The sequence below is a fragment of the Triplophysa dalaica genome, chromosome 1 (assembly GCF_015846415.1).
Source record: "Triplophysa dalaica isolate WHDGS20190420 chromosome 1, ASM1584641v1, whole genome shotgun sequence".
Taxonomy (NCBI): domain Eukaryota; kingdom Metazoa; phylum Chordata; class Actinopteri; order Cypriniformes; family Nemacheilidae; genus Triplophysa; species Triplophysa dalaica.
In genome coordinates, this window is record NC_079542.1 from 25,984,853 (window position 1) to 25,998,273 (window position 13,421).

At 41.4% G+C, this 13,421-nt stretch overlaps 1 protein-coding gene across 3 annotated transcripts in view; it reads right to left on the minus strand.

Moving 5' to 3' along the window:
- dnah2 (dynein, axonemal, heavy chain 2) overlaps positions 1-13,421 on the minus strand; it is a 164,274-nt gene that overhangs the window by 106,843 nt on the left and 44,010 nt on the right. For all 3 annotated transcript variants that reach the window (XM_056746055.1, XM_056746045.1, XM_056746036.1), the window contains 5 exons: positions 9,221-9,350; positions 8,535-8,717; positions 5,624-5,838; positions 5,338-5,484; positions 3,844-4,000 (listed from right to left, as the gene is read on the minus strand). In XM_056746055.1, the coding sequence (XP_056602033.1) occupies positions 3,844-4,000; positions 5,338-5,484; positions 5,624-5,838; positions 8,535-8,717; positions 9,221-9,350 (832 nt within the window). The remainder of the gene's footprint in view (positions 1-3,843; positions 4,001-5,337; positions 5,485-5,623; positions 5,839-8,534; positions 8,718-9,220; positions 9,351-13,421) is intronic.

A 13,421-nucleotide genomic window follows, 5' to 3' on the forward strand; every position in this document is an offset into this window, starting at 1 on the left:
ACTAATATTTATCTTAATTTTGTTGAAAATAAATGACTGTATGGTCTGATATGTGATGTGTAAATCCTGAAGAGTGCATCTGGCAAAAGGTGGATTCGAACCTGTGTCAAATAGCGGCAGAACTATAATCACGCACTTTTCTCACAACACCACTGAGCTGGTGGTAATCTGGCATTGTTTATTTCAAGGTTTTTAACATGATAAACTTTTTTTTAGATTGACTTGATTGTAAATATTTAACAGATCAACATTATATTTCCACAGAATATTCCTTACTTTATAGTATGGTTTTATATAGAAAACAAAAATGGTGACGTTATCCTTCACAATGCATCACAAACTCTGTAACTCTAAATTCTACCCAGACATGACACAACGTCGAAACAGGTTGTGAATCAGTTGGGCCTCCACCACAATGGTTCAGAAATGAAAGCCAAGCAAGTAAAAGAATTTCCTGTCACTCTTTGCATCCCATCATGACGGCTGGTCAGGACATAAACTGACGGATCCACTAGCACAGAAGAAGAATTGTATCACTTGTTGCTTTATGATGTATTACACTGTTGACGAGCAATAGCAATAGTGCAAAGAAATAAAAAAGGGCAGGAAAATACTGGAAAGCAAAAGAACAGAAAACAAAAGAGAGCAAAAATTCGAATGTGAGAGCAGAATGTGGAGCAAGAGGGATGGAAAACACATTCAAACAGAACAGCAGGGGTTTTCCTGCAGGATTTTCCAGCTCATGTCTCGCTCTCTGTCTTTCACAGAATGTGAGCGTCTGATTTCAACCTCGTCCCTCTGCTTGAAATCAAAGGAGACAGATCTTATCCACAAAGCATCAGGCCTTTCTCATCCAACAGCTCGCTGCTCGTTTCTGCGGAGAGCAATGTTGCCGAGACGGTCTGGAGAAGTTCTCTGAAGAATCTTACATTGCCACATAATCTCGCTCTTCCTCCCAGCTTTGGCTCAAGCTCGTCTCTGCTTTTTCACAGGATGAAGCACGTCATATGAAATAAGCCTCATAGGGGGAGATTACATCGTCAGCATGTGTGTGCAGAATGTATACTCGGGTTTTCAAGCGTGTGTGGGTGTGTGTAATGCTCAGATGTGTCGTGTTCTCCACACTTCTCCTTTACCACTGATGCTGTTGCCAGCTTTGGGTTTTGGGCTCCATGGATGTTTGACATTGACTCTGATGTGAACCTGATCCTCCCCCCAGCAACGCACACATGGACACGAGAGTGAGCGAGCGAGAGACAGCAGGGCACAGCGGTGGCACTGAATCAAGATTTTATTGTGAAGGCTGGATCTGTTTAAACGGAGAGTTGTCTATGTGGCCTTTATTAAAGTGGATGGGGCACTCATATTTCTGCTTGCTGGTCTTTGTGTATGTGTGTGTGTCTTTACCACATGGCTAAAGGGCACTGCCAGCACTTTAATATCATATTGCCTTGTACAATGTAGGAGTGATGGACAGCCAGCAGAGGAAGTGAATTCATTTCTGCTAAATTTCTGCTCTTTTGTTGTAGGAGGCACAATTGCACTCCACTGAGTCGCACTTTCATTCTGAGAGAAGCCTGCTGCCGTATTCTTGCATTACAAAAGCAATATCGGGCTGCAAAAAGGACATGGATGTTTCTGAACAAAACATGTTCACGCCCTTCGTTTTCTGAATAACCGCCACAGCGGTTCGAAATGACATTTTTAAAACACCTGTCGATCAAGGGCGAACAGAGAAAGTACTGTTCAAAAGTTTAGGGTCACTGAAATGTTTCTCATGTAAAAAAACTTTTTATGTAAAACCCATTGTCTGAATGTCATATGTGACGGATATCCGAGCTTCTTGATATACGGCTTCTGAAATTTGATTTTTTATTTTACTTTGTCCACTGAGACTTGATTGGATCGTTGTCAGTTGCAAATTGCTGAAGAGAGGTTGTTTCAATAGGTGAAGGAGGTTAAAGTTTTTGATCAAAGAGTATGATGGCACATACATTTAAAAAAACTATAATGCAGCGCACAGATAATAAAAAAACACTGCAATAATCCATAAAAAAGGGGAGTTGTCCATTTCAGTTTCCCACAAATATCTATTTAGACAGTTATTTAGCATTTATAACAAGGCATGCTGTTATTAGAGATGGGTCTCTCGAAAAAACTGCACAACAATGCCGTTTGTTTCTCATATTTTCATTTGATGGTATAGTATATTTAATTTAACCCATGTACTGTATTGTGTTCTTAAAGGCCCGATTCACATCTTGCGTCTTTTCTGTGCGAATATTCGTTATTTTAAATGTAGATGCGTGGCAGGTGTGCGCAAATAAGGAGCGATGTGGTAGCGATGTAGCAACCAAAGTTGGAAAAAATGTGTGCCCACAGCCGGCATTGTCAGAAGAGTGTCCAGCATTTTGGTGGACACATGGTTTAAGTACATCTACTTTCTCTTGACCAGGGGTGGGCAACTGGAAAAGACATTATCTTTAAATACGACCCGCAGGACCATATCAGTATGATCGCTGCTTTCACATTAGGATGTGAATTCTCCAACCAGGAGAGGGGGCTAGTTTCCGCCGGTCACTATGGTAATTAATCATAGAAGGGAGAACGTTCACCAAAATGAGAAAAAAGAAAAGAAAAATTGACAGTGAAAACCGTGTTTTCCAGGCAAGATGGGAAACAGAACATCTTTTTACCAAGTTTAAGGGGGCACCCATGTGTTTGGTGTGCTTGGAAACGAAATCGGTAAACAAGGATTTCAATTTAATCGGCATTACATCACAGCTCTTAAAGTAAAATATGAAAGATGCACCGGTGACGCAAGAACTGCTCTTATTTCAGATTGATAAGGTAAATACATCGTCAGCAAAACCTTTTCACTAAATGCATGACAGTTCAAGAATCATCACTAAAGGCATCTTCACTCGTGTTTAAGAATATTCTCTTGGCAACTAATCAAAACAGGGTCTTTGTTGAAATGCATACATTTGTTTTTCATTTTAAAAAGTTGGCTATTTGAATGAGCATAATTGCACAAGTTTTATATTTAATTTTATATACAAGTTTTATTGAGTTCCCTCAATAAAAAGTAAATTGTAAAATGTGTCAACTGGATATTACGGTAAGAAAAAATGCTGGCCCTCATCATTATGAAAGTTGCCCATCAAATCTGTAACACAACAGAAGATATTTTAATAACCAAACAACCCTGGCTACCATTGTGTGGACACAACACCACTGAGTAATTTCTCAATTCATATACATGTTTTGTACAACATGAGGGAGACTTAATGATGAACTATATTTTTTTGCTGAACTATCTTTTGTAGAGGCATTATATTCCCTGTTGTCTGTTTATTCAAATGTAGGCAGATTATCTTCTCTAAAGACCAGCATTCTCGGGGTCACCTGATGTGCAGGTCTCCACACTGAGCTACATAATTACCTTAACCAGCTAGACTTCTTTTGTCCACCAGCATCACCAGAGAGACCATGCTGGCTTCTCTAACATAAACCAGTCTAGACAGGCATGCACATTCATATTACTTTGGTAAGGGCAGGTTCAACCAGTTTCTTTCTGCCTAAGGAACATTAGCTTTTCACTTAACCATCTGTTTGAGTGTGGAGGCCATGGCGTTGTTTGTGCGCATGTCTTAAATTTACATTTATACCTTTGGCAGACGCTTTTATCCAAAGCGACTTACATTGCATTATCTTATACGTTTACACATAAGTATTTGCAATCCCCAGGGATCGAACCCACAACCTTGAATTATTAATGCAATGTTCTTATCACTGAGCTACAGTCTTTGTGTGGGTATGTATTTGTAAGAAGTTACTGACCTTGTTAGCGTGCACTCGGTAGTCATTGATAAAGACGTTGGCAGCTCCTTTTGTAGACCAGTGCAGCTTTGACAGGCCTGGCTGAATTTTCTTATTCAAGAACCGTATTTTCTCCGAAAATAGACCCATTTCAACTGCATTAAGGGCCATGATGATTCTGATAAATGGTGAACACAAATTTAATGAAGCGTGTCTGTGTTTGCGTAAAAGTTCATGGCTGTTTTATCATAGGTCTTCCAACCATTAACAAGTTTGTTCTGCATTTTCAGTAACAAGCAAGGCAATTTTAATCATAACAGAATAAGAGGGTGGTGAAAATGGACTAACTAAGGGTCTGTGTCCACCGAGGTGCATTTGGGCTGAAAACGGCAGGAGCTCGGCTGAAAACGCCTGCTGCAGATGCAGTGTTCTGCTCAAAGTTGAGCATTTTTCAACTCTGGGCGCTCGGTTGAACGTCGGCCCCGTACGTGGGAAAACACGCATAGCACCAGCGCTGAGTGGATAAAACCCGTCAACTGATGGCTTTTTTAAAAGCGCGGGGTTTCCGTTGAAAACAATTGAAAAAACACATCTACCACGGGCGTAAACACCTCGGTGGACACACGGCTTAAGTCTTACTGGGTGTGCTTTGCCAGTCGGGGCAAGTGGGCTGTTCAGCTTGTGAGGGGTTTAAGTGTTTGTTTCCAACTGGCATGTGTAGAATGCACTAAATGTGTGAAAATACTGAGAGGTATTATTCAGTACTATATGTATGTGTACTGTATGTGTATGCTTGTGTTTATAGCTTTAGAATCCACTCATACCTCCTTAAGAACTACTATTAGTTATCTACTAATTCAGATTCTTCATAAATAACTATGAAGTAACTACAAATAAACAGGCATATACACAATTGACCTTTACAATAATCAAACAGTGGACATTTCTTCTTATTTACTATTGCTAGTACTACTATTATGGAAATGCACAACTATGCCACTATTACTACTACAATTATAGAAATGCAATAGACATTCACGACCTTGCCACTAGGTATTACTGACAGGACTTTAAGATAAATTATATAATTAGACACTAGCCAAACACTGCAGGAAGTTAACTGCAGTCGTGGCACGCACGTTCGATGAAACTATACTGAACTTGTGTAAAACTACTATTGACAGTCTATTGACAGAATTCTTCATTGACAAAATGATTGACAGGCAGAAAGTGTCATTCAGATTGGGTGAACAAAGATTCTGAACGCAAGTTTGACCTGTGGTTACATTTTTGTTTTGCTGTAACTGAGCTTAGGGTTGTCACAGAGACAAGACTGATATTTTCGGACACCTATTTCGCGGATAGCTCTATACTATCCCCTAAACAAATCCTTACAGACCCTTTACCTAAAGTCTAACGTAGAGTGTAGACAATATAAACCGAAAATTGTCATGCATTTTTTACGTTTATTTAATGCAAATAATTGTAATAACAGTTTCTGAAAATATTACCGACCTGTTATAGTCTTTGACCACTAGCAGGACATTCTCTTTCAGGTTGTGGAGCTCCTCTCTACGCTGATACAGATCTGTGACATAGTGAGGGATCTCAAACAGCAGCCGGTCCCAGTAATGAATCTCATTAAACATCTTCAACAGGTTCCTCAACACAAAAGCACAAAGACCATGACATTTAATAAAAAGGAAACATAATGTAACAGCCGCACATGTGTGTCAGAGTAACACAGGCATGTTTAACTGTCATACACAGTAACAATGAGAATAGAGGTGTGATCATGTACTTGTTGATGTTAATGTCCAGCAAGCCTGCCTTCTTTTGACAGCGGATCATGAGTGGCTGGTCGAGGCTGCTAAGACATTGCCTGTCGAGACTCTGACTCCATTCCGTGAAGCTCTTCCTAGCCTTCTCATCCAGATTCTGACATAGCTTAGCATAAGCCACATGCACTTCCTCTGCACTGCTGACCTCAGGCAGGAAATATGCATGCCGGAGAACCTACAAAAGATGCCAAAATATTTGTATACTAACTATGCTTATTACAAGGTAAAGCTATTAAAGGGGTATTAAATGTTCTGAGAGGCCATCCACACAGAGACACATTTAGCTGTATATATAAAGATTTTGTATAGCATCTGCGTTTCATCCAGAGGAATCCAGCGTTTCGTATGCCTGTAACTAATTTTTTTAACCGGGTCCCAGAGTGGATGAATCTGAAAACACTACCCTTCTGTTTTCGTGTGTACAGCCAATCCGTATGTTTCCTGAAACGATGATGTCATCACCCCAGCGTGGAAAGTTTAGGCGAATGCTCCAAGTATTCTTCTCTCAGTGGCCTACAGCGCCACATACTGATTTGGCATATATACTACATCATTAGTCGGTTTCAGTGGTTTCGTGTGAACGCAGATCTTTCAGGAGACGACGCCGTGAGAAGGAAAAAAACGTTGGATAGGGAAAGCTCTGGCTTCGTGTGGATGTGGCCTGACATTTCTTGGGCATCATTGGCTGTCATAGGAAGATTTTTTTTGTTCTGTTGAACTAACAATACTGGGGCATATTTGACAATCATTTAATGGTAGTAAATGGTGCCCCGAAAATCTCCGTTGCAAACATTCTTTCAAATAGAACAAATAAATATATACAGAATTGGAACAATTTGAGGTTGAGTAATTCATGACAGAATTTTCATTTTTGGATTAACTATCCCTTTAAGAGTGATTTAAGAGCTATTGGGTATGGTTTTGCGGGAAGTCATTTGAAATGATCCACCATTCAATTACATAAGGTAACCTGCAATTTTTATTTCTAAACAGGTATGGTGATAGAGAGGCAAAAGTTACAAACTGCAGCTTTTACGGCACTACAGTATGTACATGTCTTTGATCAGTTACCGTCTATGGATGACAGGGCATGATTAAATGTGTTTGTTTATGAGTTTCTACATAATCGTACTAAATTGATGTTTTAAATCGATGCCCCAACATAAACAGACAGACAACGTAAACCGAGAGAAGCCAACCCCTCAGCGAAACACACGCCTCATAACTTACAAACAAACAACGTCTTGAGATCGTAGAAACTCACACACACAAAGTCGTAAACATTCCAAAGCAAGGTACAACTAAGCTGAACACAAAAACAAACAGAGGCTAAACAACGCTCATGTCAGAAATAGCTCATTTGCGGCAAATGTGCAAAGGTACGCTACGATGGCCAATCAAAGCCTCACATATGGCTGTCATTAAGCTTTCTGCCTCCTTTTGTTTTCCGTGGGCTGTTTCAGCACATAATTTGTGGGGGAAATGCAACATAATCATATCTGTGACCAATTAAAGCTTATGTCTGCTCTTAATTGTGTTCTGAATTTAGGCAGAAAAAATGAATTTAAACACAATGGAAAGGCAGCGTGCTTTGTAAGCAAGCAGAAAGAGAGAGGAAATAAATAAGTAAGAAAGCAGAGAGGTTGGTGAAATGGAAAATGACTGAAAGAAAGAAAGTAAGAGAGCGAGTATGTGGAAGCACAGCTGGCTTTAATAGCATAAGGGCCTGTGTGGCTACATTCTGGCTGGGCTCCAGGGCCTCTGCTGGGGCCCCTCGCTGGCCTTTGACACTCAACCCTGCTCTGAGCTCAACATGCTTCTCTACACAGAGAAGACCTCCTCAATGGAGTTAAGCTGCTCTGTGTAATCCTTTTGAATTCACCTCGGCAAAGGTTTCGAGCTGGAATTTGATTCATTTGTTCATAATGCCCAGCAGAGTTCACCTACATGTGGTGAGGAGGAAAGGGTATGGCCTGGTGCATGCTGGGTATGGATGGACTTGTGATCTTCCTGTGGTCATATAAGTGAGGGATAACGTACAGGCAGCCGGTTGTTATTGCAGAATTAAGCCCCACCAGTGTGATAAGGGGCTTATTTCGCGATAACAACCGGCTGCTTGTAGATTATCCCGCTTATTACATAGCTACTTGCCACATGAGAAAAAACTGGACATGAAATGTGAAATATTTTACTAGCTCATTAATACCAAATGCAGATCTTTCACGAGGAAAAGCCGTTTACTTTCAGGTTGAAGGTAACAAACAACGTTCAAATGTCACTAACAGGCAATTTGGTTTTATCATTTGTAAATATAATGTCATATATGTTAAAAGACATATTTATTTTAATTTGTGAAATAACAGTCAAAATGATTTGCTGCATCCGGATTACCGTGTGTTATTAGTTTTGAGAGGTTGTTATCTGGGAATGTTGAACTTGCAAATGTCACGAATGGCCAATCAGAATCAAGCATTCCAACAAGCCGTGTAATAAAGACATTTAGAGCATCGTTTAGGAACTTGTGAAGCTTTGATCTTATACCAGAAACCTGACCGGGGGTCCATTTGGAATCAGAGTTTTGTTTGGTCTTTTCAGTTTTTCAAATTTATATTTATATTTCAATTCATTCGTTTAGCAGATTTATCCATAGCAACGTACAATATATGTTTTACTATTCTTGCGTTGTATCAAATGTTATGACTTGCAGTTACTACCACTACACCACTACAACTGATATGATTTGAAATCATTTTAGTACATTATTCTGTCCACAGCAGCATAAAGCCGATATTTAAGTAGCGGTAATGAAATTGCAAATTCTGTTTTGAGTACAAACAAATGTATTAAGATTGATCACACACAGAATCTTACCTCCATGGGTCTTTCTATCTGAGTGCGGAGTGCTCGGGCCCAGTGAGCCTCCCCTGCGCGTTGAGGCATTTGAACAGGATTAAGAGATGATATCCTACACAACACTTCATTCACCACACTTAGCTTGGTACTAAACAAAGTGTATACATCTATCATCTTTCTGTCAATGGTCCTCCTAATGGCCTAAGAGAAAGAAAAGAGAGAGAATGAGACTAAGACACACATACTGGTTTACTACAAAACATATTCATCTTTAATGGAGAAATACCTAATAACTCTTGATGAAAAGAGCATTTTACAATCTTATCTGTTATCAAATAAACAGTATATGCACATATGTTTTTTACAATTACAAATTTTACATAGATATCAAACTTGAGTGGGTAAGCAGGCGGCAGCGAGCCAAGTTTGTGGGCACGTTTCAGGCCATTTGCTGCATCCACTCACAAAAAAAAGTTTTGATTTACTTATGGTAGGATATTTACAAAAGATCTTCATGAAACATGCTCTTTACTTAATATACTAACGATTGTTGGCACAAAAGAAAAATCAATCATTTTGACCCATACAATGTATTGTTGGTGTTGTGAAAAGAGAGCTGGTCTTGCAGTGTTGAAAGGCTTACAGAAGGTGATAAAAAGTGTGTGAATTGAAGGCCAAGTGTTTTTGTGTGTGTAAAGAAAGACCTCTCGTGCAGACAGGTGCTGAAACACATCGAGCAGCTGGACTCCTTCCTCTACGCTGTTCACCGTCTCAAAAGCAGATCTGATCAAATTCTGCATCATCATCTCCAGATCTTTCACCTCCGCACGAAACCTAAACACACACAGATATACAGTACAAGAGGTTGCAAACGACAAAGCATGTTTCAAACACAAATCAGTGCCCTCTTTTCAAAGGCGAATCGAAAACACACACACATCCATAAATGGAGGCTGGTATTGATTTGGGTGCTCTCAATATGCTGAGACACTAAGAAACACCTGCCCCGACACAAGCACAGCTGTTTGTCTTGGCAACAACATCCCAACCCTATGACCTCTCTCAGCCCCAATCCATCACAGCCATCAGACGCACGCTCACTCACTTTTCCAAAGTCCGGCATTGCCTGGGGCTGAGGGTGGTGGGGGGTTGGCAGTCTCTGGAGGCTGATAGTCCAGGTTTTCTCACACACACACACACACACACACACACACACACACACACACAGTGCTGTTGACTGGTCGTGATGATATTCAGATAAGCAGCCAAACTGCCTGCTGTCACAAACAGTTGTGAATGACAATCTGGGAACACTGATTCTCTTTCCCCCATTGCACTTTAGGCAGAATATTCATGGATAAAATTCTACGTGATCCAGAATGTGGGTCGATATGTGCATATTTATAAAGATATGCTAATTTGGGATGTATGGAAATCCCCAAAGCCCATCGGGCCAATAAGCAGTGTAAAATGACAAACACTCATAAATATAAATGAGGACTGAAGGCAGGCTGGAAGACGGACTCACACGCAATCTTACACTGTGTCCATACCGGACATGTGCGGCAAGGAGCTGCGTAGCTAATCTAAATTTCTCCCATTAAAGTCAATGAGGCTGTTGAGCTGCATGATGCGGCACCAGGCTATCGGACACCCCAATTTTATTTTAAAGCCCCGCATTTTTCTCCACTATACTCTCGGTTGTCATCTTAAATAGTAAGATTGTATTTATATATATATAATAAATGTGACTTTTTGTTATAGATTAAATTTGCTATTGTAATGTAATGTGTATACACGATTTAAGGTTAAATCGTATTATCCACACACCGTGCTTGTTTGTATCTCCTCTTTTCTCCGCCTCTCTGAAACCCGCTGATATTTTACAAAGCTCATCGCTCTGAAAAGCGAGGTGTGCTATGATTGGCCAGCTCACTAGTGCGTAGTGATTGGTTGAATACTGCACGGAAATGTAACGCCTCTTACCATATTCGGAACATCAGGCTGCGCCGTCGACGGTACAATGAGATTTACAACCTTACTTGCGTATACCTTTTGGCGGTCTTTGTCAAATCCTACCACAAAGTGATGTACATGCGTGTGGTTACACGAGGTGTTTCAGGCAGGTCTGGGCTCGCATTGGCTTTTGGATAGAATGCATCTTTTGTTCCGTCACCTTTTTGCAATTTTACGTGTCTAATACAGTTTATCGCTGTTTGATCCGTGGCCCATTCAAGTCGTTCAGACTTTGTTTTGCTAGAGAAGGCGTGTTCCAGCGACCATTTAAACTGCCCGCTTACTCTAGTAACTTAGGAGAAGCGAATAAGTCATCAAAAGTCTGCTGTAGTATGCGAGTCTGCTGTTTACCCTGTTACCTTGTTTTAACTGTTGAACTTGACTGTTGCCTGTTGCTAAAAAAGATCATTTGAGCTTGTTTATTTAATCATTCGTTGACGGATAGTTTGAGCTTGTTTATATAATTATTCGTTGACTGATTGCTAAGTTGTTAGCATTTTTGTTGATTTGGTACTGAAGTGAAGTTGCCTTTAGCCGCTCATTATGGCTTGACATTATAAGTTTGCACTTAAACGCACTGAGCTAGTTGATCGCTGTTTGATCCGTGGCCCATTCAAGTCATTCAGACTTTGTTTTGCTAATCGAGAAAGCGGTTGCCTATTTAAGAGTCTCTGTGTCTTTCAGTCTTTGCTTGGTTATTGTAACTGTTGGTCATCTCTAGCCTTAAGCTCTGTTGAGCTCCTTTGATCTCTTCGATCCCCTTTTTCACGTGAGTGTCTATGCGTGTTGGATTCCACCTACACCCTGTGGCTCTGTGGTAAATGGTCTAGACCAAGAATCCTGCTGACCTAGGGGACTACCAGTCACTACTCTCCTCTTTCTCTGCTAGTGTTACCACAGGTAAAATGTCTTTATATACCACCAAGGTGAGCAATGCACCTAACACTCGACAGCTTTTCAAGACATTTAACTCTCTTCTTTGCCCCTGTCCCTCCCACTTCATCTTTGACTGCGGAAGACTTCGCTTTTATACTGAGAAAACTTCATGCATCAGCAATCAATTCTCGGCACCTCAGACCTTGGTACATACCTCCCACACTTCAACCATCGAACTCTCCTTTTTCACCCCACTGATGGACACTGAAGTAACCAGACTTCTCTCCAGCCACCCCACCACCTGTCCCCTTAACCCAATTCCCTCCGATCTCCTTCAGGCCATATCCAGCACATGCACACCTGCACTCACACACATCAACAACACCTCCCTGCTTACCGGCACTGTTCCATCCACATTCAAACAGGCCCAGGCCCAGGTCACCCCCCCACTGAAGAAACCCACATTGGACCCCTCTACTTCCGACAGTTACAGACATGTCTCTCTCCTCCCATTTATTGCAAAAACACTTTTCCTACCTCTCCCAGAACAAACTACTGGATGACAAGCAGTTTGGCTTGAAAACGAACCACTCCACTGAGACTGCACTGCTATCCGTCACAGAAGCACTATGGCTTGCCAAGGCGGATTCTAAATCCTCGGTCCTGATTTTGCTAGACTTATCTGCAGCGTTTGACACTGTCAATCACCAGATACTGCTAGCGACCCTGTCATCACTAGGAATCTCTGTCTCCCCTTTCTACTGGTTCAAATCCTACCTCTCCAACAGATCCTTCAGGTTGTCATGGAGGGGCTCACTGTCCACTGCTCACCACTTGATCACTGGGGTCCCTCAGGGATCGGCGCTTGGACCGCTGCTTTTTCCATCTACACGACATCCTTGGGACCCATCATAGAGGCACATGGCTTCTCGTATCACTGTTATGCTGACGACACCCAGATCTACATCTCGTTTCACCCAGACGATGCCACTGTAGCAGCTCGCATTACAGCTTGCCTCGAGGACAGCTCAACTTGGATGAAAGGGCATCACCTCCAGCTGAACCCTGCCAAGACAGAATTACTTGTGTTTCCGCCACACCTTATGGTGCAACACGATCTCAACATCCATCTTGGCAATACCACAATCACTCCTTCCAAAACAGCCAGGAACCTCAGAGTCATTTTTGATGAACAGCTGTCCTTCAATGATCACATTCCAAAGACAACACGGTCATGTCGATACACCTTATTCAACATTAGAAAGGTGAGACCCTATCTCACTGACCATGCGGCAAAACTCCTTGTCCAAGCCCTGGTAATCTCAAGGTTGGACTACTGGAATGCTCTCCTTGCTGGTCTTCCTGCAAAGGCTATCAAACCGCTCCAGCTGGTTCAGAACGCAGCAGTATGCCTCGTCTTCCAACAGCCCAAAAGGGCTCATGTGACACCCCTTTTCATCTCTCTCCACTGGCTACCGGTCGAAGCCCGTATCAGATTCAAGTCACTAATGCTTGCCTAAACCCTAACCCTACAGGACTATCACTGGATCTGCACCTGCTTACTTTCACACCCTCCTGCACTCCTACACCCCATCAAGATCCCTGCGTTCAGCAAACCAGCTGCGTCTTGTATTGCCTTCTCATAAGGACAGTAAATCCGCTCATTCTGCTTTACAACTTTTTACAACTCATTCAAAAACCTACTTAAAACCCAACTCTTCTGTGAATACCTGACAGAAAATAAAAACAGGTAGTTCTCTCAACAGGTAGTGGTCTAGCTTTTGTTGAAACCAGTAACTTTGTATTGGCACCTAATGTATTATGGCTCCTGTATGACATATCGCTTGTTGCTCCCTAACTCTTTGTAAGTCACTTTGGATAAAAGCGTCTGCTAAATGTAAATGTAAATAGATGCATGGGCCACTTATAACACACCAAAGAAACAAAAAACACGTATTTCTGCCATATGACCCCTTTAAGAGAAAAAATAAACAAATGAGACCATTGTTAAAA